At 46.8% G+C, this 25,986-nt stretch overlaps 2 protein-coding genes across 2 annotated transcripts; one reads left to right on the forward strand and one right to left on the reverse strand.

The window, feature by feature from the left end:
* Nucleotides 1-932: 932 nt before the first annotated feature.
* On the forward strand, nt 933-21,562 carry SH3D21 (SH3 domain containing 21). Its single transcript, XM_006867613.1, has 18 exons — nt 933-1,043; nt 1,288-1,429; nt 1,590-1,747; nt 1,833-1,896; nt 2,150-2,268; nt 2,508-2,598; nt 2,967-3,022; nt 3,133-3,178; nt 3,324-3,424; nt 3,545-3,631; nt 4,140-4,182; nt 19,101-19,191; nt 19,297-19,349; nt 19,453-19,547; nt 19,719-20,821; nt 20,911-20,974; nt 21,057-21,115; nt 21,367-21,562. The coding sequence occupies exons 1-18, from the start codon at nt 933-935 to the stop codon at nt 21,560-21,562; spliced, it is 2,679 nt and encodes an 892-aa protein (XP_006867675.1).
* Nucleotides 21,563-22,320: 758 nt separating this feature from the next.
* Nucleotides 22,321-23,113, reverse strand: EVA1B (eva-1 homolog B (C. elegans)). Its single transcript, XM_006867537.1, has 2 exons — nt 23,047-23,113; nt 22,321-22,757 (listed from the first exon to the last, which is right to left on the reverse strand). The coding sequence occupies exons 1-2, from the start codon at nt 23,111-23,113 to the stop codon at nt 22,321-22,323; spliced, it is 504 nt and encodes a 167-aa protein (XP_006867599.1).
* Between the last annotated feature and the right edge of the window lie 2,873 nt (nt 23,114-25,986).

Below are 25,986 nucleotides of genomic sequence, written 5' to 3' on the forward strand. Positions count from 1 at the left end.
GTGCGGGGTCTGGTCATTGTCACTCCATGTGAAGATGTGTGGGTGTGGTGAGGGGGTGGGTATCTATCTCTCCACAGCTGTCTCAGGCAACCTGTTTGTGATTCCCTGGGAGGAGTTACGTCTATCCCTTTGTGGGCCAATCATTTCTCATTCCCACTACAGTGCTTGTGCTCCTTGGATTGCAGGAGAACCATTCGATTTTCTCACTGTGGCATCATAGGCAAAGACTTTGGCTTCCCTGGTGTTGGGGCAGGGGACACGGGGTGTGGATAACATGGCTCAGACCTTTGAACTCCCAACTAAGCAGGAAGATTACCTGTAAGCTAGCCTAACCTACATGATCCTGGCCCCAGGTGGACCCTAACCTTTGGACCCTTGCCAGCCCTGGGCTTGGCAGTGAGCTGTAAAATTCTTTGTACCTGCCTCCCCCAAGAAGAATCTGGAGAGTCGATGCCCCTGTGGTCCAGAAGACCAGATCTTAGCAGTGTGTACAGGCACCAGAGAGGGAGGGGGATATGCTTTAACAGGGCTTGGAACATACCACCAATTGTGTCGTGGAGTCAATTCTGACTCATAGTTACTGTATAGGGTTTCCGAGGAGCAGCTGGTGTGTTTGAACCACAGTCCACAGTCCGATGTGTATCCTACAGTGCCATTTGTTAACTACCTTGAGTAGTAGTAGCTCAGCTGCTTCCTATGTAAGAGTTTTCCAGGAGCGACTGGGGTGCTTGAACCACCGACTTTGCAGTTAGCAGTCCATTGCTTACCCTATAGTGCCATACCAGGACTTAACAGGGCCATTGTTCAGTGCCCTGTTCGGTTCGGACCCATAGCAACCCTGTATATGCTTTTCAAGGAGCAGCTGGTAGTTGAACTGCAGGCCTTGCATTACAAACCAACCTTGCTTATCCTACGACACCACACCAGGAGTAATGGACAGATCCATAGCTGTGTACACCCTCACCCTGACTAGGGTTAGCGCAGTTGCTGCCTACTGGGAGCCCCACCCTGGTATGTGCCTCTCCACACCTCTTCCCCTGCAGGTAAAACCTTGCAGAGCTAAGAGGAGGATGGGCCCGAGAAGGCACTGCAAATAGTGGGTGGGTGCCTTGGGGCTAAGATCCACTAGGAGAAGTGGAGAGACAGGAATTTAGGTGACTGAGCGGGAAGAGTTTGGACAAGGTGTGACCCCCAGCGCGGGCCAGAGACCTCAGAGGCTTTCTCACCCCCACGTTGGGGGCCGAACCTGCTAAGCCGGGCCGCCCCCTCTTCCACACCCACTCCCAGCACCTAGAACCCGACCTATCGGCTTTAGTCCCCGCCTCCTTTGCTTCACCTTCTCGCCGCCCGTCCCACCCTGCCCAGCCCCAGTTCTCCACCAGCAGTGGGACTGCGCTGCCCGGATCCGGAGGGCGCCCTGAAGCCATGGGTATGTGTCGAAAGGTCTGAGTGGCTTCTCTGCCTCCGTATGGACATGGTAACAAAAAGCCACCACCAACACCCCACTCGCCCGCCGTCCTCTACCCGGAGCCCGGGACTCTAGACGACTGGGCCCCGCTGAGCCGCGCTCCCGCTTCATCCTCCCGCAGAGGTCCTGGTTCTATATGGATACCGCGCACAGAAAGACGACGAGTTGAACCTGGCGCCCGGTGATGTGGTCCGGCAGGTGCGCCGGGGGCCCTCGCGGGGCTGGCTGCGAGGAGAGCTGGGTGGCCGCTGCGGCCTCTTCCCCGAGCGCCTGGTGCAGGTAAGGCGGCGCCAGAAGGGCGCCGAGGGAATCAGTGCGCTGCCCGGGAGCTGAGCGCCTCCCTCCCGCCTGTCCTCATCCCTAGGAGATTCCTGAGAACCTGCGGGGCGCCGTGGAGGCGCCAAGACCGCGCTGCGTGCGCAGCCGAGGTAAGCGTAGGGGCTGGCGGGCTAGCACGCAGAGCCTTTAGCACCAGAGCCACCGGGGTCCCACGGCGGCCGGGCGCGGCTCTCGGAGGGGCCGCGGGGCCGCGCTGGAGCCTGTGATTGGCTCTCAAGTACAATGCTCCGCCACGGGGCGGGGCCTGGACGCACTCTTGTGTGTGCTGGCTGCCTGCCCCTCCCCCCAGCTCAGCGGACTAGGGCTCCCGGCGGCGGCTATCACAATCTCCTCCGACATCAGGTCACCCCGCCAAATCTCGGGGCGCCCAAAGATGGTGCAAAGTGAACTTCAACTACAGCCCAGAGCAGGCGGACGAGCTGCAACTGCAAGCTGGGGAGATGGTGGAAGTGTTAAAGGAGGTGAGGGGATGAGGTGTTAATAGGGCTCCAGAGATAATGGAGTAAGCCTCCTGAGTGAGAGAGGTGATGGATGAAGGGAGGGTCTGGGCGATGAGAATGATGAGGGGTGCAAAGATGGAGAAGTGAGAAAGCAAGAGAGGAGGGGGTCCTCAGATAGAATCGGAGCATCAGGGGATGTCAGAGTTTGAGAGATCCTTGGGGCAGAACCAGATACCCCTGCGTCCTCCCCTCCTCCCCAGATTGAGGACGGCTGGTGGCTGGGGCAGAAGAACGGGCAATTGGGAGCCTTCCCATCCAACTTTGTGGAGTTGCTGGACAGTGGGCCCCCAAGTGAGAACCTTCATCCTGTCACCCCGTGAACCCTGTGACCAGACAGTCTGCAGTTGCCAGTGACCCTCCCAGAGGCCTGAGCCTGTCACCCACACAACCTGACCCTCCACCCCTTTGATCCTCTCATAATCTAACCTGTAAATTTGCACACCCTACCTAACCTTACCACCTACCTAATTTTACCACCCTACCTAGCCAGAGCACTGGTGTGGCACTGCAGGAGAATGTGCTAGACCGCAGGTCAGTTTGAGCCACAAGGTCAGCAGTTCAAACCCACCAGTCGCTCCTCAGAAACCCTATAAAAGGTCTCTACAAGTTGAAAACGACTTGACGACACTTAACAACACCACCTAATCTATCCATTCCAGGCCTTGATAACCCAGACGTGCCTTCCATCAGCTCTTCTCCCCAGCGGCCTCCCAAGGTAAATTGGGTCAGGGTGCACATAGATGTAGATGAATGTAGATATGGCACATTCCCTTAGTAGGCTGGTTGGAGGCCCAGCTTGTTCCTCCCTCTCCCTGCCCCTACTAGCTGAGCAGTCTGACCTATGACAGCCCTCCAGAGTACCTTCGGACAGGTGAGCATGAAGCCAAAGGGTCACTGGGCTTCCCTCCCCTACCCCAAAACCACACCAACTGAAGGGGACACCAGTTAGGCTACTGGGGGAGGGAGCTGCTGGCTACTGGAGGGTTGTTGACTTGAGTGGACTGACCTCCCCTCAGTCTCCTACCCTGAGACCTACAGGGTCCTGTTTGACTACCAACCCGAGGCCCCAGACGAGTTGGAGCTGCGGAGGGGGGACGTGGTGAAAGTACTGAGGAAGGTGTGAAAGGAATAGGGCAGGGGAGGGCCCAGGGAAGGGGGTGGGTGCTGAAAAGGGTGGTGCCCAGATGAGAACTTGGAGGACCTGGCTCACCTTTGCACCCTCATCTTTCTCTTTTAGACCACAGCGGATGCGGGCTGGTGGGAAGGAGAGTCTCAAGGCAGGAGAGGAGTTTTTCCAGACAATTTTGTTCTTCCACCACCCCCAGTGAGTACAGAACCCCATACTCAGGTAGCACGTGCCAGGCTACTGTGGACAAAGCTGCAGGGGTGCTTTCTGGGCACTGCAGGAGGGACATGAAACTCCCTTGAGAAAGTCAGGGGTTTACAGTGCTCCTTGAGCCCACTTGGAGGATCACCCCAAGACGAGCTGTTGTCAAGTGCTACCCATAGCAACCCTGTATAAGGTTTCCAAGGAGTTTGAATGGAAATGGATGGCTAGCTGTCCCCTAAAAGTGTGGAGTTGCTGGACAGTGAGACCTTCATCCTGTCACCCCATGAACCCTGTGACCAGACAGACTGCAGTTGCCAGTGACTCTCCCAGAGGCCTGACCCTCCACCCCTTTGATCCTTTCATAATCTAACTTGTAAATTTGTGCACCCTGCTTAACCTTACCACCTACCTAACTTTACCACCCTACCTAACCGGAGTCCTGGTGTGGCACTGCAGGAGAATGATCAGGGTACCTCATCAGATTCTGATTCTTTCTGCATAGATCAAGAGGCTGGTCCCGCGGAAAGTGGTATCTCGGGAATCAGGTGGGTGCCAGGGAAGCCTGGATTGGGAGGTGCTCACTGGGAGACCCACCAAGCTCAGTTACCCATAAACACCCATAGATCCCCCACCATCTAGTTCACCATCACCCCTATAGGAGCTCCCTCCCCTGTGTGTCAAGGGCCTGGTAGAAATGTACATGAGTCAATGTGTGTGAATATGTCAATGTGGGGCTGGTATAGCTTCATGTTTTCTGTGCGTGACTTTAGAATGTGGCTGTCAACAGATAATGTATGTATCTGTTTCATTTTTGTGAGGAAATCTATGGATCTATATCTCTCTGTAAGGAGCTCTGGTAGTGTAGTGGTTACGAACCAGGCTGAGAACCTTAAGGTCAGCAGTTTGAAACTACCAGCTGTTCCACGGGAGAAAGATGAGACTTTCTGCTCCCGTAAAGAGTTACAGCCTCGGAAACCCTGTACAGGGTCGTTATGAGTCAGTTCCGACTCCACGGCACATAACCACCACCACCATATCTCTGTGTATATGAGACTGTAGATTCATGTGTCTTAATGTGTGTGTCATCCCATAGTTCTTTATATGTATCCAGGGGGTCTGTAGGGATGTGTGTTTTTTAATTTATATTTTAATATGATGTTTGAAACATGCCAAAAATACACAGATGTGTCATAGAACTTAACAATGAACCCCTATGTTTTACCACCCAAGTCAAGAACTAGAACACTAATAATAGTTTGGCTGTTCCTTCCCTTTTCCATTCAGTGACTTCTCCCACCCTGAAAGTAACCAGAATTTTGTGTTTTAACTCCCTTTAGTTTTATTTATTTATTTTTAAAACATATGTGTGTGCCTACAAAAGAAATCACTTATTTATATATTGATTTGCTTGTTTTTAAACTTTAATATTAAAGTGTTATTATACTGTAGATAGTCTTCTGGGAATTGTTCAATCAACATTATAGCTAAGATTGATCCGTATTCTTGTATATAGCTGTAGTTCATCTATTGTTCCTGTTTTATATACTTTTCCTTGTAGGGGATGTCCTTCAATTTATGTGTCTGTTTTCCTGATAGGATGCACATTGTAGTTACAGTTTTTTGGTATCTCAAATAGTATTTCCATTAGTGTTTATGTGTGTGTCTACTGGTGTTCAGGCACAGGCAAACTTCGTTTTACTGTACATCACAGATGTTGCCTTTTTTTCAAATTGAAGGTTTGTATTAACTCTGCATCAATGAAGTTAATATTACTAACTTCAATATTATTATTCAGTTTCATTCATCCAACAGCATGTGCGCACTTCATGTTTGTCTGTCACAGTTTGGAAAGTCTCACGTTAGTTCCAGTTTTTTCCTAATACCCCTCGTCTGTCAGTTTGTTGTACTGTGGTGACTTGTGTGTTGTTGTGATCCTGAAAGCCATGCCACTGTTTTTGTCAATATCAGCAGGGTCACCTATGGTGAACACATTTCAGTGGTGCTTCCAGACTAAGACAGACTAGGAAGAACAAGAGGCAGACCTCTTCTAAATGGTTAGCCACTAAAAACCTTATGAATAACAGCAGACAGTTGTCAGATAGAATGCTGGAAGATGAGTCTGTCTTGTTGGAAGGCACTCAAAATACACCTGGGGAAGAACTGCCTCCTCAAAGTAGAGTTGAATGATGTGGATGGAGTTAAGCTTTTCAGAACCTCCATTGGCTGATGAGTACAGCTCAAGTAAGAACACTAGCTGCAAACATAGGTTAATAACTGAACGTGAAATATAGTTCACGTCCAGTGCAGGAATCTAGGAAAATTAGAAGTCAAAATGAAATGAAACACATAAAGATTGATATCACTAATATCCATTAGTGAGCTGAAGTGAATTGGTATTGGCTCTTTAAAATCGGACAATCATATGATTTACTATGCTGAGAACGACAAATTAAAGAAGGGCATAGCAGTCTTTGTCAGAAAGCAATTTCAAAATCTATCATGAAGTACAATGCTGTCTGTGATAGGATAATAGGAGTCCTAGTGTGGCATTATGGATTAATGCGCTGGAATGCAAAGTTGGCTTGAACAGCAAGGTCGGCAGTTCAAGCTCACCAGCTGCTCCTTAGAAATCCTATAAAGGGTTGCTATGGTCAGAACAGACTCTATAGCACTTAACAACAACAAGGAACACCAGCTAACAATATCACTATTATTCAAATTTATGCACCAACCACTAAAACCAGTGATGATAAAATTGAAGATTTCTACCAAGGAGCTCTGGTAGCTTAGTGGTTACGAATCGGGCTGTTAACCTCAAGGTTGGCTGTTCAAAACTACCAGCGGTTCCGCGGGAGAAAGATGAGGCAGTCTGCTCCCATAAAGATTTACAGCCTTGGAAACCCTGTGTAAAGTCACTATGAGTCAAAACCGACTCCACGGTACTTAACAACAACCAAGGAGCTCTGGTAGCTTAGTTGTTACGAATCGGGCTGCTAACCTCAAGGCCAGCAGTTCGAAACTACCAGCTGTTCTGTGGGAGAAAGATGAGGCTTTCAGCTCCCGTAAATATTTACGGCCTTGAAAAACCTGTGCTGGGTCACTATGAGTTGGAACCAACTCCACGGTACTTAACAACAACAAAACCAACTTCTTCAGTCTGAAACGGATCAAATGTGCCATCAGCATCATTACTAATGATTGAAATGTGAAGGTTGGAAACAAAGAGGAAGGATCTGTAGTTGGCCTTGAGGATAAAAATTATGTTGGTAATCACAAGATAGAATTTTGTAAGACCAACAACTTATTAATTGCAAATGCCTTTTTTAAACAACATAAAAGGCAACTATACACATGGACTTCACCAGATGGCATACAGGAATCAAATTGACAACATCTGTGGAAAGAGACGGTGGTGAATCTCAACATCATCAGCCAAAACAAGACGAGGGACTGACTGTAACACACCATCAATTGCTCATTTGCAAGTTCAGGGTTGAAGTTGAAGAAAAGTGAAACAAATTCACTAAGCTAAAATAAGACCTTGAATATAGCCCACCTGTTTGAGATAATCTCAAGAGTAGATTTGATGCACCAGACACTAATGACTGAAGACTGGAAGAGCTGCGGGGTGACATTAAGAACATCTTCCAAGAAAAACGCCAAAGGTCATTAAAAAAACGGGAAGGAAAAAAAAAAAAAAGGTCAAAAGAGACTCTGAAATGTGCTCTAGAATTTAGAGAAGCTAAAACAACCGGATGAAATGATGAAGTGAAAGAGCTGAACAGAAAATTTCAAAGGACAGCTCCTGAAGACAGCTTAAAGTATTATAATGAAATGTTCGAAGAACTGGAGTTAGAAAACCAAAAAGGTTTAGAAAGCACACTCAGCATTTCTCAAGCTGAAAGAACTGAAATAAAATTCTAACCTCGAGGTGCTGTATTGAAGGATTCTTTGGGCAAAATGGATTCCTGGTGTGGCATTGTAGAAGTATTGGACTGAAAGGTCATTTGGACTGCAAGGTTGGCAGTTCGAATTCATCAGCTGCTCCTTGGAAACCCTATACAGGGTGGCCATGAGTCAGAACTGACTCAAGAGCATTTAATAACAACAAATAGGCAAGCATTAAAAGAATATGGAAGGAATACATGGAATCACTGTACCAAAAAGAATTGGCTGGTATTCAGATATTTCAAGAAGTAGCATGTATCAAAGACCGATGATATTGAAGGAAGAAGTCCAAGCTGCGCTGAAGTCATTGGAGAAAAACAAGGCTCCAGGAAATGATAGAAGACAAATGTTTCAACAAACTGACTCATTGCTGGAGGTGCTCACTCATCTATGCCAAGAAATTTGAAAGAAAATTAACCTGGCCAACCAATTGGAAAAGATCCATGTTTGTGCTCATTCCAAAGAAAAGGTGACCTAATGAAATGTGAAAACCATCCAGCAGTATCATTACTATTACATGCAACTAAAGTTTTACTGCAGATAATTAAAAAATGGTTACAGCAATTGTGTAAAGTGACAGGGGAACTGCCAGAAATCCAACCAGCATTTAGAAGAGGATGTGGAATGAGAGGTATTGTTGCTGACGTCAGATGGATCTTGACTGCAAGCAGAGAATACCAGAAAGATGTTTATTTGTGCTGTATTGACTATGCAAAAGCATTCGACTGTGTGGATCATAAAAAACTATAGATAACATTGCAAAGACTGGGTATTCCAGAACATTTAATTGTGCTCATGTGGAACTTGTGCGTACACCAAAAGGCAGTCATTAGAGCAGAAGAGCAGGATGCTGAATGCTTTAAAATCAGGAATAGTGTGAACCATGTTTAATGTCTATAAAGGAGCACATTATCCGGATTATATAAAAAATAACGTGGTATCATGATTGGAGGAGAACTCATTAATAACCTAGGATATGCACATGACAAAACTTCCTTGCTGAAAGTGAAGAGGACTTGAGCTCCTTACTGATGAAGATCAAAGATTACAGCATCCAGTATGGGTTGCACATCAATGTAAAGAAAACGAAAACCCTCACAACTGGACCAATAAATAGCATCCATGATAAATGGAGAAAAGATTGAAGTTGTCAAAGACTTCCATTTTGCTTGGATCCACAATCAGAAGTCTTGGATGCAGAAGTCAGGAAATCAAAAGACTTATTGAATTAGGTAAATCTGCTGCGGAAAGCCTCTCTAAAGTGTTTAAGAGCAAAAATGTCAGTTTGAGGACTAAGTTGCCCCTCACCCAGGGGGTGGTATTTTAATCACCTCTTGTGCGTGTGAAAGTTGGACAGTGAATAATGAAAATTGGAAAAGAATGCTTTTGAGTTGTGTTGACAAAGAATATTGAAAGTACCATGGACTGCCCGAAGAACAAACAAATCTGTGTTGGGAGAAGTATAGCAAGAATGCTCCTTAGAAGGGAGTGAAGATGGTGAAACTTGGTCTCTCATACTTTGGACATATTATCAGGAGGGCCCAGTTCCTGGAGAAGGGACATCATGCTTAGAAAAAATGGCGGGTCATCAGAAAAGCAGAAGACCCTCAACAAAATGATGGATTGACATAATGGTAGCAACAATGAACTCAAACATAACAATTGTGAGGCTGACTCAGGACCAGGCCATGTTTTGTTTTGTTGTGCATAGTATTGCTATAAGTCGGTACCAACTTAATGGCACCTAAAAACAACATTGCACACTTAGTAGACTATTGCTGTTGTTGTTAGGTATCATCAAGTCAGATCTGATTCACAGCCATCCTGTATAGAGTTTCCAAGGAGTGGTTGGTGGGTTTGAACTGCTCACCATAACTTTTGTGTGCACTGGGAAATCAAAGTGTTTGTGTGACTAGCTTTATTGCAATATTCACTTCATTGCAGTGATCTGGAATCAAACCTGCAATATCTTCAAGCTAAGCCTGTACAATAGGAGCCCTGGTGTGGTGCTGTGGGTTAATGCGCCAGACTGCAAAGCCATTTGAACTGCAAGGTCGGTGGTTCAAGCTCACCAGGTGCTCCTCGGAAACCCTATGCAGGGTTGCTATAGGTCAAAACTGACTCAATAACACTTAACAACTACAATCCTGTATAATATATAGTTTATCTAGTATATAATTGGAGTCCTGGTGTGGTGCTGTGGGTTAATACACTGGACTGTGAAGTCGTTTGAGCCTCAAGGTAGGTCGGTGGTTCAAGCTCACCAGCCACTCCTTGAAAACCCTACATAGGGTCGCTATGGGTCAGAATCAACTTAATGGCACTTAACAACAATAACAACAACAGTATATAATTAATCCGAGGATTGACATTGATGGATTGTAAAGTATGCAAATATTCAGTTTTTACAAGATAAAGTCATATTGATTTCCAATGTGATTGTATTACCTTTGGTGGTGGTATTGTGCTGTGAAGTCTGTTCCAACTCATAGCGATCCTGCATAGGGTTTCCCAGTCCGTAAATCCTTACAGGAACAGAAAGCCTCATCTTTTCCCAGTGGAATGGTAGGTAGTTTCGAACTGCTGACCTTGAGGTTAGCAGCCCAACTCAAAACTAGCAGAGCTCCTTTGTATACCTTTAACACTCCTCTATTAGTGTATACGAGTCCTGGTGTAGTGCTGCGGGCTATTGCGCTGGACTGCAAGTTTGGTGGTTCAAGCTCACGAACCACTCCTCGGAAACCCGATACAGGGCCACTATGAGTTGGAACTGACTAGATGGCACTTAACAACACAATAGCAGTGTATAGTGAGCCTGGTGGCTTCATATGATAAGCACTGGACTGCACCCTAAACAGAGTCGCTATGTTTAGGAGTCTCAGGAACCCTAAACAGAGTTGCTATGAGTCTGAACTGACTCAAAGGCACTTAACAACAGTTCGTGTGTATGAGATCCTACTATTCTACATCTTAGAATATCCTTGTTTGGTTTTTTTCTACCCTTATATTTGAAGGAGACATTTGTTGAATATTTGAATAAGACATTTGTCTTAGTTGACAGGCACAAGCCCCCAGTACCTTGAATGCATCCTGGCCTTGTCTTTTCTTTTTTTCATAAATCTTTCTGAAGGAAAAAATTACATAAAATACAAGTCACCAATTTTAAATGAGAAAGATGATGGTTCCTCCCCACCTCCTTCTCTCCCTCCATTCCCTGGTTACCACCAATTTTCTTAGGTCTTGATGGATTTACCTATTCCAGATATTTTTTATGAATGGGATAATAACAATATTTGCCCTTTTGTGATAGACGTATTTCACTCAGTGTAAGGTTTTTTTTAAGGTTCATCCATATGTATAGGAACTTCCTTTTTGTTTTAGCTGAATAACATTGTGTGTCTGTAGCACAATTTATCCATTCATATATTGATGGACACTTGGGTTGTTTGTACCTCTTAGCTATTGTGAATAACATTGCAGTGAATACTGGTGGATATGTGTCTTTTTGAGTTGCTACTTTCAGCACTTAGGAGTGGAAATACTGAATTATGTGATATTTCTACAGTTATCTTTTTTAAAAGCCACCTGACTTTTCCATAGCAACTGCAACATTGTACAATCCTACCAGCAATGTACAAAGGGCGTAGTGTTTACGAGTTGGGCTGCTAATCTCAAAGGTCAGCAGTTCTAAACTACCATTGGTTCCTTGGGGTAAAAATGAGGCTTTCTGCTCTTGTAAAGATTTATAGTCTCAGAAACCTCATACAGGTTCAGAACCGACTTCACGACACATGACGACCACCACCACCACCATCAGTAATGTACAAGTGCTTCAGTTTCTCCACATCCTTGTCAATACTTGTTCTTTCTTTCCTTTTTTTTTAAATAATAGCCATATAAGTGGGCATGAGCTGATATCTCATCATCTTTTTAATTTACGTTTCCCTGATAACCAATGATGTTTAGCCTCTTTTTTGTACTTTTTGATCATTTGTATATCTTCTTTGGAGAAACATCTTTTGCCCATTTTTTGATTGGGTTCTTAGTCTTTTTGTTGTTGAGTTTTCAGACTTTTTATAATAAATTCTGGCTATTATATGGTTTCCAAATGTTTATTCCCATTGTGTAGGGTTGTCTCTCTACTTTATTGATACAAAAAGGGTTTAAATTTTGATGAAGTCCAGTTTGTTTGCTTTCCTCTTATTGCTTGTGCTTTTGTATCATTCCTAAAAATCTATTAACTAAAAGAAAATCTTCAAGCTTTATCTGCCCCTCCCGTATTTTCTTTTAAAAGTTTTATAGTTTGAACTCTTATTTGTATATTGACATCATCGATTGCCATTTTTGAGTAATTTTGTATATGGTCAAAGGTATGGGTCTAGCTTCATTCTTTTTATGCAGAAATCCAATGTCCTGGTACCATTCCCCCCACCACCACCACCATTATGGGGTTTATTACGCAAGTCAACAGATTACAATTCAGCATTAAAAATGTTCAGGATACAATTCTCTTTTGTTGTGCCCACAGGCTGGCCCCTCTCTGGCCCTCAGCCCCTTGAACTAGCCTCTCTCACATAGTAATGCTACAGCACTCTTCTAGCACTGCTGATAAATGCCCAAAGGGCACTCTCTTCTGCTGTAGACACTCAGCAAACCTAGCTCCCCAATTCTGGTACCATTTTTGAAGAGACTGTTCTTTTCCCCACTTTACTGACTGTTTTTTTCCCACTTTACTTTATTGATGATCAAAAATCAATTGACCATAGATGCATGGCTTTATTGTGAGACTCTGAGTTATGTTATATTGGTTTGTATGTTGGTCCTTATACCAGTACCACATTGTTTTTATTACTTCAGTTTGTAGTTTGCTTTTTTTTTTTTTTTTTAATTGGGAAATTAAAAAGTAGTCCAACTGCTTTGGTCTTTTATCATCTTCCCTCAAAATTATTTTGGTTATTCGGTCCCCCTTATAATTCCCTATGAATTTAAGGATTGACTTTTCTAATTCCGCCAAGGGGGCCATTGGAAATTAAAAAAAAACAAAAAACTTTTATTGTGAATTGAGTAAGTGAAGTTTATAGGGAGGATCATCTGTTTTATGTTCAGCAAATCATTGCAAAGATTACAATCCCCTGTATATACCATCAGCTAACAGTATTTACCTCTATTACCTTTTTTTAATGTACACATACCACATTGAAAATATATATTCATTTGAATGTCCAAAGGGCACATTTTGCAGGCCAGCCTCCTGCCCATTCTCAGTCCATGGGCCTAGAGTCCACCGCTGCTCGGTCTCTCCATGCCATCCCCTCTGCCACCATCTCTGTTGTTGTTACTTTTCTGGTTAGGGTCCCTTGCTCCTCTCCTGCTCTTCCCTCTTCCTGGCCCATCACTGGGAATTTTAATAGGAGTTATGTTGTATCTGTAGATTACTTTTGGTAGAATTAACATCCTAACAATATTAAGTTTACCAATCCATAAACACAGAATTTTTTCCCATTTATTTAGATCTCCTTTGATTTCTTTCAGCATTGTTTTGTAGTTTTCAGTATAAAACTTTCACCTACTTGCTTAAATCTATCCCTAGGTATTTTATTCTTTAAGAAGCTACTGTAAAACGAATGGCTTTCTTATTTCCTTTGTTGTTGTTGTTAAGTGCCTTTGAGTCAATTCTAACTCATAGCAACCCTGTATAGGGTTTCCAAGGAGTAGCTGGTGAGTTTGAACCACCAACCTTGAGGTTCAAACTGACCTTGAGGTCCAGTGCATTATCCTACAGCACTTTCTGGTATATAAAAAACACTACTGATTCCTGGTTGCAACTTTGCTGAATTCTTTTATTAGTTCTAGTAGCTTTCTGTGGATTCTTGAGGATTTTCTATATATAATATCATATCATATGCAAATAGAGACAATTTAACTTCTTCTTTTCTGATTTGGATGCCTTTTATTTCTTTTTCTTTCATCTATTTGCTCTGGCTAGGACTTCAGTACAATCTTAATAGCAGTGGTGAAAGTGGACATCCTTGTTTTTGGTCTAGATGAAAGTCCACTATTCCTGACACAAAGTCGACCATTTAATTGTATAGAGACTGTGTTGTATCCCTGGTGGCGTTTTATATCTTGCTGCTTCCAGAATTTTCTGTTTGTCTCTGACTTTCAGCAGTTTGACTATGATGTGTGTAGGTGAGGATTTCATTATATTTCTCCTCCTTGGGGTTTGTTGAGATTCTTGGATGTTTAAACTAATGGTTTTCATCAGGTTTGGAAGTTTGTAACTATTTCTTCAAATCTTTATCTTGGCCCATTCATTCTCTCCTTTCTTTTGGGAATTTCCATTACACTTATGTTGGTATTTTAATGTTTTCCCACCAATCGTTGTGTTTCTGTACATTTTTCTTCAGTCTTTCTTCTTTGTGTTCTTTAGATTGCATACTTTTTAGTGATCTATCGTCAAGTTCACTGATTCAGATCTGCTCCCGGGTGCCTTTAGTAGACATTTAATGTTTTATATTTTTCAACTCTAGAATTTCCATTTGGTTCTCTTTTTTTATAATTTCTGTTTCCTTATTGAGATTCTCTACTTGTTGATTCAGAGTCCTGGTGTGGTACTGTAGGATAACTTCAAGATTGGTGGTTCAAGTCTTTAAGCATAACTTCCTTTCTTTCGTTGTCTCATTTGTAACAGCTGTTCTGAAGTATTTGTCTGTTAATTCAGTGTCTGTGGATAGTCATAAGTAATCTCTATTAGCTTTACCCGCCTGAGTATGGGTTACCCTTTTTCTTTGTATTTCTCTTTGTTGTTGTTGTTGTTATTGAAAACTGGACATATTGCAGAAATCTGGATTTTTATTTTTCCCTGAAGAAAGTTGGTTCTGCTGTTTGCTTCTTTGCTTAGTTGCTGATCTGGGCTGAATTTGTGTTTCCTCTGTTGTATAACATACCAATTGAGTCTTCTGAGTTTTTTATTTTTTTAATGTAAAGCATGGCTTCTTAAGGGTCACCCCTGTGGGCATAACTTGCTATTGCTCAGCCAGTGATTGGACAGAGGTGGTGCTTAGACATACTGAGTATGTAAAGCTCTCACCCTGTTCCAGCAGGTCTCTTTGTGGGTAGAATAGCACATTCAAAGGTGAAGCCATTTTCAACTCTTGTCTGCCTTTTACTTTCTCCTCAGCCCAATCTCACATTCACTAGGCCTGAGAGCAGCCTCAGGGTGGCCCAGGACTATGTGGATAACTCGGGCTTGCTCTGGTCTCTGCTGCACTGGCCAGCCAGTAATATGTGTCACACCAGGAGCCCTTGACATGGCTAAGTGTTCTGAAAGGTCTTGTCACTAAAAAATAATTCTATCCTATTTAGGATATACTTTTTGAGGCATTCCTGAACTGAAAAGAGGTAGGGAGGTGCACTAAAAATGGGGGAGAAATGGAGCCAGAGAAGTGGATTCTGAGCCTTGGGCCTTGGGCCTGTCGTGAGGTATCTCTGCACTGACATGTCAGTAGGTGTGGGGATCATTGCCCACTCCAGATGAAATGATCCCTCTTCAACCGTGGCAGTGAAGTTGCTGGGCCTCACAGTCTGCTCAATTCTGACGGAACACTCACAGGACAAGAACCCCAGCAAGCATAAATACTTCTTAGATTGTTTATGCTTCAGGTCAGTGTCCAGAGTACTTAAATGTTTTTTTGTGTGTGTGTGCCAATTTTTTCCAGCTATGTAGTGGTTCCACCACTTTACTTAGTCATAGCCAAGTCCCACTTGTATTATCCATTAATTTTGCTTCCAAATATTTCTCTCCTATGCTTCCAGTCTGCTAATTCTCTCTCTAGCTAGTTGGCTAAATCTGATCTGCTTTGTAACCTGTACATTGCATTTTATTTCAAGAATATTATTTTTTACCCCTAGTAGTTTTAACTTTCTTTTTTCCCCAAAATGCCTTTTTACCCCTAGCAGGCCCTTTGTTACATGCTCCATCTTTTTTTTTACTTCCTTTATATATTTATATAAATATATAAAGTTGTGTTCTCTACCTGACAACTCCAGTACCTGTTGTGTTGTGTCTGCTGACTCCTGCCTACCTTTGTGTGTGTTCTATGATCTCTGTTTATAAATTCTTTACTTGATCTTACTCTGTGACAGTCTTACAGGACTTAGTTGGAAGATTTTGTCCAAGGAGAATTTGCTTGTATTTCTGTCAGTAGCCAGAGTGTACCAACCACCTGGGACCACTTCAGTCCTCTTGAGGAAAGGCAGTGAGAAGAGGGTAGCACTGTTCTGTGGTGAGGTGACACATCAGAGTCTGAGATACCTCACCACAGGCCCAAGGACCAAGGCTCAGAATCCACTTCTCTGGCTCCATTTCTCCCCCATTTTTAGTGCACCTCCCTACCTCTTTTCAGTTCAGGAATGCCTCAAAAAGTATATCCTAAACAGGATAGAATTATTTTTTAGTGACAAGACCTTTCAGAGCACTTAGCCATGTCAAGGGCTCCTGGTGTGATTCTGGAGGATTAGCACTGGACTGCAAACCACAAAGCCCACAGTTCAAACCCACCAGCTGCTCCTTAGAGACCTGATACAGGATCACTGTGACTCGACAGCACTTGACAACAGCAAAAATCATGTCAAAGTTAACATTTACAGGTTGTCCCCAACTTAACAACACGGTCTCATTTCAATGACTCCATTATAAATCAGTTCTAAGTCAAGTCCTTTTTGTGTGTGTGTGTAGTTTTCATTACTATTACCTTTTATTATCAGTATCTTTATAAATCCAACAGTGTTTTGAACAGTAAGTCATAAAACTGAACATTTGCAAGTGAACATGGATTGAATTATGTCCCCTAAAAATATGAATTGATGCTTTTGAGTTATGGTGTTGGAGGAGAATATTGAAAGTGCCATGGGCTGCCAAAAGAACAAACAGAACTGTGTTGGAAGAAGTGCAGCCAGAGTGCTCCTTGGAGGCCAGGATGACCAAACTTTGTCTCTCATACTTCAGACATATTATCAGGAGGGACCAGTCCCTGGAGAAGGATATTATATTTGGTAAAGTGGAGGGTCGGAGAAAAAGAGGAAGACTCCAACTTATTGGCACCTAAGAACAACATGCCTGTGGTTATATTCCCATTGGGAATGGGTTCTTTGTTACACAAAGGAGGCAGAAATCATATGGGTGTACTGCATCAATCTTTTGAGATATATAAGAGAGTAAACAGTCAAGAGAAGCAGAGATGGGGAAGAGAAATGCTAAGTCATATGACAATCACCCAATGACAGAAGCGCGAAGAGACAAGGGTCTTTCCTCCAGAGCCAACAGAGAGAGAGGAAAGCTTTCCCTTCCATCCAGCACCTTGAATTTGGACTTCTAGCCTCCTGAACTATGAGAAAAGAAATCCCTGTTTGTTAAAGCCACCCATTTATGGTATTTTTATTATGTCAGTATTAGATATCTAAGACAGATATTGTTAAGTACCACCGAGTCAGTTCTGAGTCATAGCAACCCTGTATAGGTAGAGTTTCCAAGGAGCTGCTCACCTTGTGGTTCACAGTCCAGTGCTGATCCTACAGCACCACAAAGAGACGGTTGTAAGTGTGGTTTGGCTTAACTTGAATTGTAAGTCGGGGACTTGGTGTACTGAGCCTTGACTGTGTACTACCCTCCCATGACTCAGACCTCACAACAGCGCTAATTACCCATGTTTTCAGACGAGAACATTGGGGCACAAAGTCCTCAGAGCTAGCAAGTAATGGAAGTGGTTTACAATCCTGGTGTCTGGCTGTAGAATCCATGTTCTTATACACAATGATGCACTGTCAGTGAATTTCTATATAACTGTCTTAGTTCCCTAGTGCTGCCATAACAGAAGTAGCACATGTGAGTGCCTTTGTTGTTGTTGTTATGTGCCATGGAGTCGGTTCCGACTCACAGCGATCCTGTACAGGGTTTTCGAGGCTGTAACTTTACAGGAGCAGAAAGCCTCATCTTTCTCCCACGAAACAGCTGGTAGTTTCAAACTGCTGCCCTTGTGCCTTTAGGAAGCAGAAATTAATTTTTCTTCACAGTTTAGGAGGCTTGAAGTTTGGATTCAGAGTACCAGCTCTGGGGGAAGTCACTCTCTCTCTGTTGGCTCTGGAGGAAAGTCTTTATCTCTTCTTTTTCCTGGTTCCTTGGAGATCTCCAGGTGTTTTGGCATCCTCTATTTTTACTTGCTTGTTTAATCTCTTTTATTTTATATCTCAAAAGAGATTGATTTAAACACATTTTATGCTAATCCTGTCTCATTAACATAAAGACAAACCATTTTAAAAATGGGATTATAACTACAGGCATGGAGGTGAGGACTTAAAACACATGTTTTGGAGAACACAGTTCGATCCATAACTAACGGTGTATTATTGTTAATGTGTTAGCAAGTAAATGTCAGCGTGTGCTTATTCCAAAGTGGCTGTTTGTGTGTCTATGGGCATGAATGTCACTGTACGTAACTGCCTTCAGGTGCCAGCTCTGATGTCCCCTTCTTGGTGGACACTCCTCTGACCGCCTACTTTGCTTATTATTTATCCAAACAATAGCTATCTGTTGTTGTTGTTGTTGTTAAGTGCCTTCAAGTAAGCTCTGCCTCATAGTGAACCCTGTATAGCATTTCCAAGGGTTTGAACCGTCACCTTACAGTTCACAGTTCAGTCCTTATCCTACAGCGCCACACCAGGACTCCAATAACTAATGGAGTGCATATGTTACTTCTTTTACTACATACGTCTGCTTTCCCAATACAGCATGAGCTCACTCTGAGGTACACACTGTAGGCAAGGTAGTCAGCCAGAGCCCAGGTTGGAGGCTGTTGCAGTAGACCATGTGAAGTTGGTGGTGGGTGGTCTAGATTCAGGATCTATTTTGAGGGTACAGTTGGCAGGCTATGCTGATGGTTTGGATGTGCAGCTTATAGGAATAAAAGGTATCTAGGATGCTTCTTATATGGGCAAGATGGGGAACGGTGGGGAAGGGGAGGAAGGGGAAGATATAGAAGGATGAATGTGTTGAGAAGCAAGAGATTGGTTTGGGATATACTCAATGTATGATGCCAATTAGCTCTCCAATTGGAGATAATGAGAGTTGGCTATGAGTCTGGAATTTAGGAAAGAAGAAGGTTCTAGAGATGGAAATTTTAGTCTCATGAAACTGGGTGAGACCTCTTGGGGAGTAAATGTGATAGAGAAAAATGAGGTTCAAAAGAGAGTAGATTAGAAAGGGGAAGGCTGTTGTCTCCCAGGAACTAGGAAAGTAGCCACAGGCACTAAGAAGGGGGCAGATCTTAAAAGGGGTGGAGGTAAACTGGAGGTGGATATGGAGCCATCTTCTCGGGGTCCCTTCACGGAACTAACTCCCAGGAGGCAAGGTCAGTTGATCTGACTCTGGTCTCCTGTGAGCAGCACATGGTGGAGCTGAAGACTGTTAGATACATGAATAAATGATGAATGAATGCTTCATTCCCCTCTTCCCTCCCAGTTCCTGTTAAAGAACCAAAAAAGATGTCCAAAACAGTTCCTCCTACTGTCAAGAAGCTGGTGACAGTCCCCACTGGGCCCAGCAAAGCCAAGTAAGGAGCAGGGATAGGAGTGGGATAAGGAGAAGTGTACATAGGAAAAGCCGCTCCCTGCCCCCACCTCACCCCCAGGGCCTGATGAGGGTATGTATGTTCCAGGCTATCTTGGACATCCAGTGGGGAAAATCAGAAACGCCCCTCTCGTGACTCAGGTAAGAGCTGTCTCCCTCCGGTGGGGCTGGGGATAGGGCTGGGGCAGGTGGTTGTGCTGAAGAACAGAGGTGGGGCTGACATTCTGCAATTCTGCTCTCATAGGCTCCAGTGGCAAAGTCCTTGGTGGGGCTCCTGGTCACCCTGGCAGAAAGCGATCCAAATCCCAGGTTCCCCAGCAACACCCTGCACCCAGTCAGGTGAGAGCCCCAAGATGTGGGAATTGGGGTACTAGGCAGAGTCTGATTGTATACCATACATACCTCTGGGAATCAGAGGTATATAAGGTATACAAAGGATCTGTGGCAAAGGGGAGCTAGACCTGCAAGGTCTCCAGCCCTTAGTTGCGACCCCACCCCTTGTCACCACAGGACGACAAGCAGAACAGCCTGGCCAAGGCCCCTTCTGTGAATAAAACCCCCACTCTGGACAAGAACCCCAAATCAGAGAAGGTCCTACACCCAGATAAGGCTGCTACCCCAGAGAAGACTCGGATTTCTGACAAAGTCCCCTCCACAGAGACAACCCCAACTCTGGACAAGGCCTCCACTCCAGAAGAGACCTTGACTCCAGATAAGGCCCCTGGCCCAGAGAAGACCCCAACTTTGAGCAAAGCCCCCACTCCAGAAAAGATCCTGACTCCAGATAGGGCTGCCAGCCCAGAGAAGATTCCAACCCTGGACGAGGCCCCCACCCCAGAGAACATTTTGACTCTGGATGAGGTTCCCACCTCAGAAAAGATCCTGACTTCTGACCAAGTTCCTAGCCCAGAGAGGGTCTTTTCTATGAATGAGGCCCTTGGCCCAGATGTCCCACCTGAGGATGAAGCCCCTGGCCTCAAAATGACCCCTCCTGGGGATGAGGCCCCCACTCTAGACACAATCTTGGTGCAGGAGCAGGTGACGTGTGAAGAAGCGCCCTGTACCATACATGACTCTCAGTCCCATCGGTTGTCCTCAGAGGAAGCCCTGCAGAAAATCAAATCTCTTGTGTCCAAAGAGACTCAATCCCAAGAGGAGGTGCCAGCAGAGTCCCAGTTACAGCCTAACTGCCCAGCGTGTAATTGCTCTATAATGAAACCCTACAGCAATAAAAGAGACAGCTCTCTGCTCCTGCCTGAGCGAGTGTCCAAACCCACCCCTGATGAGGTCCATTCCCAGACAGAAGCCACAACCCTCCTACAGGAGGTGCCACTACCTGCAGAGGACGAGACTACCCAGAAGGAGGAGGCACCCTTCAAAGATGAAATGCACCCCCAGAAGGAAGTCACTCCCAAAGAGAGAGGGCCCTCCAACTTAACTCCTGCCCCAAATAAGCCATATCTTACCAAGCCCACCCCAGACCCCCAAGATACTCCCTCCCCCCTACAATATCGTTCAGAATGCAAGGATGACAGAGAAGAAGACATCGTGAGGCTGAAGGTCGAGGTGGAGTCTCTAAGGAGGGCGCTGGAACTGATGGGGGAGCAGTTGGAGTAAGTGGGAATGGAGAGGGATGTGATGTGAGAAGAGGGGCTCTAAGCCTTCCAGACCCTCCCCTCACCACCAGGTCTTCTGTCCACAGAAGGAAGCTGATGGACATCAGGGAGGAGTTGCAGAACGAGAGGGAGCAGCGCCAGTTGCTGGAGGTGGGTGGGATATGGACCCAAGGCAAGGAGGGACCAGGGAGGAGGGGGGCAGGCCTTCCCCCTCACTTACTCGCTCTACTAGGTTCAGATGATGCAGAGGACCCAGGAGTCCCAGTCTCAGGACTCCATCCGCTCGCAAACGTGTTGAGAGTGGGCCCGGGAAGGACCACAGCTCAATCTGGAGGGATGTCTGACTTTTTCCATCCATGTCCTTGCATACAACTTTGGAAAACCAAGAAAGTAAACTCTGCCTGCCCTCACCTTGCCTGGTCTTTGGGGGCGGGGTCTTGCTTCGGGGGCGGGCCCAGCTTGGTGCTCCCGGCCCTCTGCATTCCTGGCGGTCTCTCCAGGGCACATCTGGCCAACATGTGGCTCCCATTACTGTTCCCAAGGCCTGCGCGCCGCTATTTTTATCCACCGGATGATGGCGGGGAGGGCTACTTCAGACGCCAGCTCTGTGCTGCAGTAATGGCGGGCCGGTGGGGCCCAGGAGGGGTCGGGCTCTGCCCACGGGAGCGGGAGCCTGGATCCCGGAATCCAGCTGTGTGCCAGGGGGAGGAGTCAGCTGCCCGGAAGACTTTCTCTTAAGCCCAGAGCCCTCTCATTTGGTACCACAGGGACTCACAGGAAGAGTCCTCAGCTCAGACACTTATGAATGGGGCTCCACAGGTCATAGAAAAATTAATCTTTCAATTCCGTTTTCCACGAACTTTTTGAGTCTCCCTTAAAAATAACTGCACTAGGGCCAATAAGACCCTGAGGCTTGGGGGTGGGTGGTGATGTAAGTATGTGACAGTTGTGTTTACGTAGCCCAGCGTATTTGGAGGGAGATGTGATTTGCACACACAGGCCTGTGTGGGAAAGGAGTGCATGTGTGAGTTCAGGACTGTGTATGTGTGTGTGTGTATGCGCGCTCAGGAATAGGTGTGTTTGCTGTCTATGAAGTGAATTCAGCATTTGTGCTAAGACATCTGGTGGGTGAGTCAGATGAGCAAAACCTGTTAAAGGAGTCAGTGGGGCCTTGGCCCCCGGATCCCCTGAATGGCAGGAACCTATGGGCCTCTAGGAAGAGGGGGCAGGGGTTACAGAAGGCGAGGCACTGAGGATGCAGCTTTCATTGGTCATTTCATTATCCCCCTAGTGGGGGTGGGAACCCCGCCTCCTGTCCAACCCCCTGGCCTGGCAGGACAAGGGAAGGGTGCCTCCCAGAGGATGGGGGGGGCCCATGCCCGATAGCACCAGGGAGCCGTGAGTGCGGGGCCTCCAGAGCACCTTGGGTGGGGACAGTTCCAAGGTCCTGGGGCAGCTCAGGGCTCATCTACAATGTCCAGTACCCAGAGCATCAGTCAATAATAGTGCATGCGGCCCAGGGTGCCAGTGGCTGTGGGGCCGGGCCCCAGGGTGCCAGTGCCCAGCAGGTCCGGCTGCCCGGTGCGCCAGATCTCCCTTAGGATCCGCTCCCGCTCCTCCAGCCGCTGAGCCCGCTCCAGCTCCTCGGCCGACGTGAAGACGTTGACGCTGAGGGGTCCATCAGGTTCCTGGGACAGCTCGGTTCCTGGCAGCGTGTCATCAGGTCCCAATCGCGTCACAGTGTCCTCCTCATCCTCGTCATCGTCATCATCCTCGGGCTCTAGGGTGCTGCTACGGGGGTCACGGCGGGAAGGGGGGCCGCGGGGTCGCGGGCGGGGTGCGCAGGAAATACTGATGACCAGGAGGCACAGAGTCAGCAGCAGGCCGAAGCAGACGCCCAGCACGAAGTAGAGACCAAAGCTTTCAGGGTTCGCTGGGGATCAGAGGGCAGAGGTCATGTAGGGGTCCTTCTGGAAAAGACTTTGGTCTTTTTGGACCAAGGTTTGGTGGCAAGGGTTCTAACCCCTGTACAAGGACGTTAAGGACCCGCCACGGACTGTGGGGCGAAAGGAGGGTGGCGAAGTTGAGAGGAAGCGAGTGGCTAGTAGGGAGTTAGTGTTATGGGCGGGCGGGAAGACTAGGATGGCCAAGGGTGGAGTGGGGCCTGAGAGGGCCAGGGAAGGCTCCAAGTCCCCAGGGTCTCTCCTGGCGCACGCCCTCACCACGGATGTGTGCGTAGGCCGCCAGGCTGTTGCTGAGTAACTCCATGTCCCTTCGGGGGGCGTCCATGCTGCTCTAGGGAGACAGACGGCTCTCCTGTCAGCCTGCGAGATCAGCAAGGTCAGCCCCATCTTCTAAGTCCAGAGCTGATCGTGACCCGCATCCTTCTCGAGGTAGCTCCTCTCCTTGTAGGAGCAGCCCCCGATTCCACCCTGGAGCGAACACTTCCCTAACTTCGTGGCACGTCTGGACTGGCTCTAGGGACACCTTCCACGGGGCCCGCACGCCCCTCCATCCTGGGGCAGAGGGGCCGCAGGAGGCTCCGCCCTGTGGGTTCCCAGTTAGGGCCGGAGCTGGATGGAGATCGCAGCTGCGGCCTCCCCCATTACCTAGGCGGTCTCTGGAAGGGAGGCCGTCGCCCGCCCGCCCGCCCGCCCGTGGGGACCCACAGCCCGGGCTCACTCACCGTCACGTCCCGCTCCCCGGCGGCTAGGCCTTCGTTCTGGGCAGTCACATACACCCAGGCCCGGTCGCTCCCGCCCCGTCCGTCCCGGCCGCCCGTCCTGCTTGACTTCCAGGCGGCGGCAGCGCGGGCCGGACACGGGCGGCTGGACCAGCGGGCGGAAAGTTTCCTCGGAGGAAAGAGGAGGGACGGGGCGGGGCGCGGGAGGCGGGGAGGAAAAGGGCCCGGGAGGAAGGGGAGAGGAACGAGGGAGGGAGGAGGGGAGCCAAGCCCGGCAGCTTTCCCACAGGAAACCGCTGGGGAGGCGGGTGGCAGCGACCCGCCCCCAGGCTGCTAACAACAACAGTAATAGTAATGAGGATGAAGTTCTGACTAGATGCCAGGCTGTGGGCTAAACACTTGACGTGTATTCTTTCACTTTGCAGATAAGTAACCTGAGTCACGGAGAACTTGAATAACTTCCAGTCAGGATTTGAACCTATTCCGTTCCGAGCCTACATCTTGGGCTCTTGATCACTTCCTTATACCTTGCTCCTCCTCCCAGGACGCCCCTCACCTCCAGCTCAAATGCTCAGTCCCTGCTCCAAACCTACCGTCCCTTCACCCCAAGGTTGCCAGTCTTACAGTCCCTCAACCCGACTTTGAAGAGAGGGCGCTCTCAGCCCCTCCCAACCAGGGTCCAGCAGTGTGTGTCCAGCTGGCAGAGCTGTGTGACGCAGGGTTAATGATTGTTGAACTCGGCTCCAGGCCAGGCCAGGCCAGGCCAGCCTTGGCAAAACCCAGCCATGGGTTCCTGAGCTCCTCACTCAGAGCATGTGGCGGGGTGCATCTCCACACTGGTTAAACCAGCCAAGCACTTGCGTACATTCCCTCCTGAGCTAGGACTTGTGCATGCCCTGTGCTGTGGTGTGGTGTGTGCAGCCTGGAGTCTTCTTCCTGTCCAGACTCCCTGCACCCTCCTCCCTGGTCCCCCTTCCTGGGCCGGAGCTGGGGTGAGGGGGAGGCCTTCTTGGCGGGAGCCTTTAGAGAGGAGGGAAGGAAGGGGGAGAGGAAATTGCAGACATAGCTGAAGGCGCTGCTTGAGGCCTGTGGGCCAGCGACCCCTCCTTGTCCAGATTGGAGACCCCACTCCCAGGCCTCGTACTGGGTTCAAACAGAGGGCAGGTCTGCATGGGAGGAAGGACAAGGACTGATGCCTGTGGGGAAAGGCTTTCTTGTGTCTGTTTCTGGACGTTTCTGTGGAGGTTGTTCTGTCCATGTATGTGTATCTGTGCGTCTATGTGGCTTATCTGGTTGGGTATTTTGTGTGTGTGGGGGGGTTGTGTCTATGTAAATCTATATGGCCTTTTAAAAGTATTTAAGAGCAAAGATGTCAGTTTGAGGACTAGGTGCACCTCACCCTAGCCATGGTATTTTTCAATCACCTCATGTGCATGTGAAAGTTGGACAATGAATAAGGAAGACCATAGAAGAATCTATGCATTTGAATTCTGGTGTTGGAGAATATTAAAATTACTATGGACTGCCAGAAGAACAAACAAATCTGTCTTGGTAAAAGTACTTCCAGAATATTCCTTAGAAGCCAAGATGGAGAGACTTTGTCTCTTGTTCTTTGGATATATTGTCACTGAGGGACCAGTCCCTGGAGAAGGACATCATGCTTAGTAAAGTGGAGGGCCAGCAAAGAAGAGGAAGACCCCCAACGAGATGGTAGCAATGGGCTCAAACCTTAACAATTATGAAGACGTCGCAAGATTGGGCAGTGTTTTTCTATTGTGCATAGACAGGGTTGTGAGTACAACAGTATTTAATAAATCAAAGGTAAAGTGTGGATGCCATCAATTGCCAAGATGGTGACCGCTCTTGAGTGCAGAGGACCCTGGAATGTTGAGGTGGTGTCAGTGACTAAGTGGTGACGGGCGTTCAGTAAAGTTCTCAACAACACAAAGTACAAATTCTTTCCACTTGACGCAGTAGTTGCATTCCTGGAAGGCTCAGTGTATATTATGTGTACACAAGTCTTTCATGTTTATGATTAAAATGGAGTTAGATTCTTGGCTCGAATCATTATAAACAAATTTTTTTTTTTTTCTCTCCTATATCATGTGAGACACAGACTCGGTCTTCTTTGTGGGGTTGTCTGGAGTCCCTGAACCCAACAACAATTCCCAGTCACTGACAACCAACTCCCCAAACTCCCTCCCACCCCTTCAGGGAGTCATGAAACTCAGCATAAGAATAGGGGACAGATACAATAGTTAAATATATAACCTGGATTGTGCTAAATGCAGTGAAGAAAAATACATGGGAGATGTGGTCCGTGAAGGCCTCTTTTAGGAGGTGACATGTGAGCTAAGATCTAAATGAAATGAGAGGGAGCCATGAGAATGTTGGGGGGTTGGGGGAAGCCTTCTAATCAGAAAAGAGCAGCCAGAGCAAAGGCCTGGAGGTAGAAGAAATGTGCTTGGCTTGTTCCTGG

The sequence above is a fragment of the Chrysochloris asiatica genome, unplaced genomic scaffold, assembly GCF_000296735.1.
Source record: "Chrysochloris asiatica unplaced genomic scaffold, ChrAsi1.0 scaffold00106, whole genome shotgun sequence".
In the NCBI taxonomy this organism is placed as follows: domain Eukaryota; kingdom Metazoa; phylum Chordata; class Mammalia; order Afrosoricida; family Chrysochloridae; genus Chrysochloris; species Chrysochloris asiatica.